Here is an 8,091-nt window from a genome sequence, read left to right as displayed (position 1 = left end):
TAAAGAACCAAAAGAAGAGATCGAACGTATTAAACAAGTTGTACAAAGAGATGTTGAAGCAAAAAATATTGAAATTAAAGAGTTGTTAGACAAACTTTCAGTTTTTACAAAACAAAACGACGAATTAAAATTACAAGAAAATAAATTAAGAGATAAAGAGAAGGAATTAATAATACAAATTAATATTTTAAAAGATCAAATAAATAATATAAATAATAATAATAATAATACAAATACAAATACAACTACAAATATAATTACAGATACAAATACAGATAATAATAATATAAATACAAATACAGAAAATAAAGAAGAACCAATAAATTCTTTAACAACACCTACCACTACTACATCAGCAACTAATAGTTTAACATTGCAACAACAAGAAGAGGTTTTAGAAAAACCAAATAATATAAATGATATACCGATAAATAATATAAATACAAATAATAATAATAATAATATAGATATAAATAATTTAGAAAATCAAGAAATTTATAAATTAAAATTAAATGAATTAAAACTTCAAGAAGAATTGGAGAAAACTAAAAGTGAATTAAAAGAACTTGGCAAATTAAAAGAAAATTATAATAGTGAAATCTCTTTAATCGAAGAGAAATATAAGAATCAAATCAAGGAAAGGGACATCACCATTTCACAATGTAAAGCTACACAAGAATCACAACGTCAAGAAATTGAAGCATTAATTATGGAGATTGATTCAATGGGTAAAGCCTACGAGCAAATGTTGGAGCAAAACACCAAACTTACAAAACAATTATCAGATAAAGAAGATACTCATGCCCATTTAACAGCAGAGAATATTAAATCCCAACAAACCATCCGTCTCTCTAAAGAACAACAATTGGCAATGGAAGAGAAACTCGTTCGTAACGAAGACAAACTTAAAGCTCAAGCAGAGTTGATGCAAAAAATTGAAGAGAAATCAAATATACTCCAAAAACAATTATCAAAGGTCACAGAGGATTTCCACATTTGTAATTTCGATTTAGAAAAGCACAAGAGATTCGTACGTGAAAACGGTGCCCACTCTACAGAGCTAAAAACTCAATTGGATCATCTCAATAATTTAAATCTCGAATTGAAAAAGAAAGCCGACGATTCCATTTTCGCATTGGAAAGAGAAATCGATAAGGCCAAAAGATTAGATGAAGAGAAACAATTATTAAAGAGAAAATTAGAAAAAGCTACAACTATCTCTACTTCTTCTTCATCCTCATCCGAAGAAGAGTTGAAAATGGTAAACCAACGTTTAAGATGCACCATTTGTAACGATAGACAAAAGAATTATGTCATTGCTAAATGTTTTCACGTTTTTTGCAGAGAATGTATATACTCAAATATAGATACTAGAAAAAGAAGATGTCCAAGTTGTAATAGAGCTTTCGCTGAAACTGATGTTCATCAAATTTATTTATAAATATTATATTTATTAATATTTTTAAAAAAAAAAAAAATAAAAGAAACAAAAAAAAATAAATAATAAAAAAAAAACATTTAAAAAAATATTAATAAATTTAAACATTATAATATCTTTTTCTTTTTATTAATAATTTTTTTTTTTTTTACAGTCACCACTGACACACGATGATTCAAAATGAATTTTTAATTTTTTCAAAATTTTTTTTTTTTTTTTTTCATTATTGTTTTTTTAATTTACATTTTCAATATTAAAAAATAATGTATAAATAGGTTAAAGTAATAAAAATGATTCATTTCAAAAAACAAAATTAATAGTATAGTAATAGTTAAAATAGTAATAATAAAATGCCACTTTTTATTAATAATAAAAAAATTATTGTTCCTTATGATAGCTCTTTAACTGTAGGAGAGTTAGTAGAGTCAATATGTAAAGAATCAGGTCTACCAATTCTTGCATCATACACTCTACTTTACAATAATATTAAACTTAATAGTAATGATACCTTAGAGAAGCTTGGTGTTAAGGATAAGAGTAATTTAATATTAGAAAATATTGATAATAACAATAATAATAGTTCAATCCTTGTAAATACAAGTTCCCACAGCATAAATAAAGAACAAACACCAAATAGTACTATAGGAGGATGTGTTGTTAAACCAGTTGCTGAAGGCACACCATTACTTAATGATGTATCAACAAATAAGGTCAAGACTCTTGCTCGTAAACGTATTTTAAAAGAATATAGTGACCTAATTGAAGAAATGGATAATAATCCAACACTACCATACAGGGTATACATGTATGACAACAATTTAACTAAATGGAAGGTAATTCTCAAAGGTCCATCAAATTCTCCTTATGAGGATGGTTTATTCGCACTCTCTTTAACTTTTCCAGAGGACTACCCTTATAGACCAATGTCTTTGGTTTTCTTGACCAAAATCTACCACTTTAATGTCAATGACAATAGTGGTGAAGTTTGTTTGGAGATATTAAACAGAAATACCTCATACAGTGTCAAAAATGTATTGGAATCGGTTTTATCATTACTAATTACACCAAATCCAAAGTAAGTATTTAAAATTTATCAAATTAACTTTAATTCATTTATTAACTTTATAATTATTTACAGCAGCTCATTTGATGAGGAAAAATCAGACCTATTCAGAGATGATACCCAAAAGTACAATAAAAACGCACTTGAATGGACCAACATCTATGCAAGAAAAAGTATAGAGGAATTGAAGAAGGCCCACAATTTATAGATTGTGTTTCAAATAGCAAATAAATAAAAATTTTAATTTGGATAGTATTAATGTTAAAGTTTATTTTAAATGTATTTATTATTTAAATTATATTTATTTTTCTTTGATAATGATTTAATAGTTGTAAATAAATCCTCTTCTTCAAATATTAATATGACCGGATTCGATAAACGGTTTTTATTTTTTAAAATTAAAAAGCTTGATGTTAGAATGTACTCTAAAAATGTTATGATGATTTTTCTTGTATATGGCTTTAGATAAATGTTTAATAGATATTTAGATAGAAATTGAATTATACCAGACTCGATTAACAATGAAATATATTTCATGTTATTGTTATAATGAACAGCTCTGCAATATGATACTATTAATCTATTGATAACAAACTGGTCTCTATATAAATGATAAATATGGTCAACGGCAGTTGAGATAAATTCGAATAACCAACCATCTTTAAGAAAAACCTCGACTATGAAAAAAGAAGGGTTGTTAAATATATTGCATAGGATTTTGGTGGATTCTTTTCTAATTTTTTTAAAGTCATTCTCGACAGTGTTGAGCAGGATTCTGGTGATTATATTCTCATGATAAATTAGTGTTCTGAATTGGTCTCGGTTTAGTCCGTCCATTAGCACTCTTAGACACTTCAAAGATAAAAGCTGAATCGAGTGGTCCTCGTGATATAAAAGATCTTTAAATTTATTAATATACCCATTTTCAATGATATTATCAACATAGAAATTGAAAAACACATTTTCTCCAAATGATAGCAATGAATAAATTAATTTACATATGATTATTATAATTTTTTCATCATTAAAAATTTCTAAACACACTGATCCTATTTCTATTATTTCGATTGCTACATTGAGTTGTTGGGGCGGAGTGATGCAAAATGTTTTCACTGTTAAACAAAACATTAAAATTAGATTAAATATAATATTAAAAATATGAATAGTTGATATTTACATAGCCAAAGCAATGACCTATAGAATGAAGTATTGTAGTCTGATTGAAATAAAGAAAGAACCTTTGAAAATAATTTTTCGTTGCTTACAATTAGCTCCCTTGTTTGAATGTTATTTGATGCTAAATTCCCAAGTACTGAGATTCCACATTCCTTAACTCTGACATTTGGATGGTCCAAAAATCTAATTATATGATTGATCTCCTTAATTCTAAAGTATTGTTCACACTGAATACTTGTTAATTTACAGATTATTTTAGAGAATACCCAGCACAAATCCATTGAGTCATTTGGACTGCAATTAACCCCTCCTTTACATATATAAAGGTAGTTTATAAAAATTGGAACATTGTCAGTTTCTATGATATCTCTGATAGTCTCTAATATATCTTCGTTTTCCAATTTTTTAATTTTTTTTAAATTTTTCTAAAAAAAAAAAATATTGTTAGATTATTTTTAATAATATAGTAAACTTTTTATTATTATAATATATACATTCATATTATTATTTACAGATAAATAATATATAAAAATTATTTAAATAAAATATAAAAAAAACTCAAATAAAAATTTTATATTGATAAAAAAAAATAAAAAATAAAAAAATAATAAATATAATTTTTTTATTTATATAATTTTTAAGCACATTTATAAATTTTATTTTTAGTTTCATTTTTATTTTAATATATCTTTAAAAATAAATTTATTTTAATACATATATTAAAAAACCTATTTATAATAATTTTATAAAAATATATTTTTAATTTTTTTTAATAAAAATTTTTATTTATCAAAATCAAATGGTTGTTTATATAAATAATAAAAATTTTGTTAAATTATATATAAAATGGAAATGTTAAAGTAGGCAAAAACAATATTATCATTATTTAAAATTTTAAAATATATAATTCATATAACTTTATTTCATATATAGATTAAATGGAAACCTGTTTTTAATCGAATAATATTATCATTAAATTTTAACAACAACTAACATTCAGAAACGATTATATTAATAGAAATAATAAAACAATAAACAATCATTAAGATATATTTAACAATTTATGGTTATTTAAAAATACATAGAAATTATTCTATTTTTTTTATTTTTTTTTTTTAGTTTTTAATTTGATTTATTAATGAATTAATGATTAAATCAACTTCTGGTGTAAAAAGATAAATTTCTTTAAATTTAATCATTCGAGAAAGAAGGTTTTCATTTTTAAAAAATTGAGCCATTGGGTTATGATCTTTATTATTATTATTATCGTTACCGTCACCATTATTATCTTCGTTTATGTCCATAAAAGATTTACCCCTTTCTAAAAATACAACCAAACAATCCAACATAATCCCGATAGTTCTATTATGTAAATTTTTCATTTCAAACAAGTAATTAGAAAAATAATGGATACAACCTAAATCTACCATATATAACACTTGATCTGGAGAACTATTTAGAATTATTTTACAGATTGTAAAGATGATATCTCTATCATCTCTGGGTTTGAGCGATATTCTGCGTTCAAAGTGTTCGGTGCTAATATTACAAAGTTTTTTGACTATACCACTGTCGATTAGTAGCTGAATAGAGGGGGCATTTAAGACTATATTACCAATGATCCATACTAAATCATTAAGACTCTCATTATTCTTACTTAAAAGATTTACATTTTTTAAAATATACTTTAAAAAACCTTTATTTCTATTGAGGATTCTTAGTATATCATCTTCTTGGTACTGTTGAAATATATGACCAATAAAAATTAGGGCCAGGTTATTAATTAAACAATCATTGGTTTTATGATATAACAATTGAATCATCTTATCAACAAAATTAAAAGATCGGATATATGAAAAAATTTGAGGGTTGAAACTTGATGCTAAATTAACCAATGGGCGACATATGTTTATAATTGCCTCCTCCACGTCCAAGTTTTCCATTACTTGCATTAATAGATCTAATGTTTTATCGAATACTGGTAATAGCAAAATAATTCTTTCCATACTTATATCCAATATTGAAAACATTTGTTGGACTAGAAGGTTAATAATTTATAAATTAAAAAAAAAAAAAAATTAATATTCATTTTGATTAGTTTGATTAGTTTGATTAATAAATATTAAATAAAATACTAACAAGCCCAACATATATGTTTTAATAATGATTTATCTTCAATATTTTCTAATGAATTGATTTTATAAAAAATTTCGACTATAGTCTCAAGAGCATCGGTATCGAGGATATTTTTTCTGGACAAGCCATTATCACCAGCCAAATTACAAATAGCCCACAAGCAATTTTCGATGATACCAACATTCGATTTTTTTAATAGACTAACCAAAGGTGGTATAACGCCTCTCCTCGCCAAGTACAAACACTCATCGGTCGAACCTGATGCTATATTTGCCATTGACCATACAATTTCATATAGTATTTTCGTTTCTAAAACGATGATATAATCTTTATAGGTTAAATCGTGATATTGGTTCTCTTTTTTGTAGTAGTCGAAACTTAGTATAACCTCGACCTCCTTTTCATCTCGATCCACACTTTTTTTGCTGTATTTTTTTAATAAATCGATTAAAAATGGAATCAAACCAATAACAAAAATATACGAAATTGTTGCTGGAAGGTTTTCCGTTTCAAGGCAAAGAATTTTTCTTAGTCTCTTGATTGACGAATAGACCATCTCTTTATTATTTTCATTGTATTTAAGATTTGCTAATATACCATTTATTTCAAGTTTTTTTTCTTGAGTCTATTTGTAAAAAATAAATATGAATGTTAGAGATTATAGTTTTGATAATTTTTTTTTTTCGTTATTTTTATTTGGGTATATTTACAACTACACCTTCTTCATCTTCCATCATTATTCTTTTTAAACTATTTAATTATTTTTTTTTTTTTGTTTTTTTTATAAAAAATACAATATGTTAGCGAAGAAAAACATAAAAAAAATAAAAATAAAAAAAAATAAAATAAAATAGAGAAAAAAAAACAGGTGTTGCTTTTTTAAAAAAAAATTTTTTTAAAAAAATATTCTTTGAGATTTAGGGGTGTTAATGGGCGAGAAAAAATAGACCACTTAAATACAATAAGCTATAGTTTGAAGATATTTAGTTTTGCTAATGCTTGAATGAATAAATTTATATGTATTTTTTTTTTTTTTTTTTTTTAAATACTATTGGATAAAGTTAAGAATTTTTTGATATTTCAAAATCACAATATCATGATTTAATTATTTATTTTTTATTATTTGGTTTTTTTTTTTTTTGGTTTTTTTTTGATAATAAAATGATACATATAAAAAAAAAAATAAAAAAAATAAAGATATTTTTTTTTTTTTACGAAAAAAAAAAAAAAATTTTTAAAATCAAAAATGGATGGGAAAAAAGAAAAAAAAGAAAAAAAAAAATTGATTGATACACACAAGTTTTTCGTTCAATAATCAAGATGTAACCCATAAAAAAAAAAAAGATTAGATGCATATATATTTGAAATTTTTATGATAATACAGAGTTTTGTGGGTTGACGCCATTATAGTGAAGTTTGAAAATGATTTCGAAAACTCTTTGAAAGTGTGTTATGTGGGCAGCGGTGGCGACGGCTGTGTGTGCACCAATTTAAATGAAAAAAACTCTTTCTTTCTGAAAAGGTTTTTAATACATTATTATAATAAAAAAAATAATACATATATTTAGTAAAATATATGTAACCATTTTTATAAAAAAAAAAAAGTGAATTCAGAAAAAAAATTAAATTTAATTTTTTTTAATTTTTAGTTTTGTTTCATTTTTTTATATTTTTTATTTTTTTTATATTTTTTAATTTTTTTTTAATTACAATTAATGGACATATATTTATAACATAGTTTTTTTTTTTATTATCTATAAACATATTTCTTGAATCTAAATAACCAGAATAAATTTCAATCAAAAAATAGTAATTTTCTAAAGATGCAATTAAAAATCACTTTTAATAAACAGAGATGTATTTTCAACTACATCACAATTTAATTTGTCACAAGAGTATATTCTTGTTTAGGAAATAATCTTTTCAATGTAACAAGAAATTTACTCTTTTTCATAAAATTATTTTTATTGAAAAAAAAAAAAAAAAAAAAAAAAGTAAATAAAGATATATTATTATTTAATATATTAAAGCAAACTAATTCTTTATTCTTTAATAATCATAAAAAAAAATTAAAAAATTAAAAATATATTATTATTATTAATAGTTAAATAGTTTTAAAGGAATCAAATAATAATTAATTAATTACAAATATTTTTAGAACAAAGAAGATATTATTTTGATGATTGGATTTAAATGAAAATTTATTTTATTTTTTTTTAAATTTTTTTTAAAATTTTTTTTTTTAAAAATTTTTTTTTTCTTTATTATTTGATCTTTC

General features: G+C 23.1%; 4 protein-coding genes across 4 annotated transcripts in view; 2 read left to right on the top strand and 2 right to left on the bottom strand.

Moving 5' to 3' along the window:
* Window positions 1-1,441, top strand: part of DICPUDRAFT_146503 (uncharacterized protein) — a gene marked incomplete at both ends in the record, with an annotated part of 3,289 nt that extends 1,848 nt beyond the window's left edge. Inside the window, one exon of the mRNA XM_003282880.1 lies at window positions 20-1,441. Within this exon, the coding sequence (XP_003282928.1) occupies window positions 20-1,441 (1,422 nt within the window). The remainder of the gene's footprint in view (window positions 1-19) is intronic.
* A 716-nt stretch (window positions 1,442-2,157) lies between these two features.
* DICPUDRAFT_12191 (uncharacterized protein) lies at window positions 2,158-2,667 on the top strand (the record flags this gene model as incomplete). Its single annotated transcript, XM_003282879.1, has 2 exons — window positions 2,158-2,513; window positions 2,577-2,667. Coding segments are annotated over 2 exons (447 nt in total), but the record flags the coding sequence as incomplete, so codon positions are not given.
* A 107-nt stretch (window positions 2,668-2,774) lies between these two features.
* On the bottom strand, window positions 2,775-4,177 carry DICPUDRAFT_146501 (uncharacterized protein; the record flags this gene model as incomplete). The annotated part of the gene is made up of 3 exons (XM_003282827.1): window positions 2,775-3,178; window positions 3,679-4,102; window positions 4,172-4,177. The coding sequence occupies 3 exons, from the start codon at window positions 4,175-4,177 to the stop codon at window positions 2,775-2,777; spliced, it is 834 nt and encodes a 277-aa protein (XP_003282875.1).
* Window positions 4,178-4,792: 615 nt separating this feature from the next.
* Window positions 4,793-6,547, bottom strand: DICPUDRAFT_146500 (uncharacterized protein; the record flags this gene model as incomplete). The annotated part of the gene is made up of 3 exons (XM_003282826.1): window positions 4,793-5,715; window positions 5,817-6,438; window positions 6,524-6,547. The coding sequence occupies 3 exons, from the start codon at window positions 6,545-6,547 to the stop codon at window positions 4,793-4,795; spliced, it is 1,569 nt and encodes a 522-aa protein (XP_003282874.1).
* Window positions 6,548-8,091: the final 1,544 nt, after the last annotated feature.

This window comes from Dictyostelium purpureum, assembly GCF_000190715.1.
Source record: "Dictyostelium purpureum unplaced genomic scaffold DICPUscaffold_1, whole genome shotgun sequence".
NCBI lineage: Eukaryota > Evosea > Eumycetozoa > Dictyosteliales > Dictyosteliaceae > Dictyostelium > Dictyostelium purpureum.
This window is presented reverse-complemented; position numbering and strand designations above follow the sequence as displayed.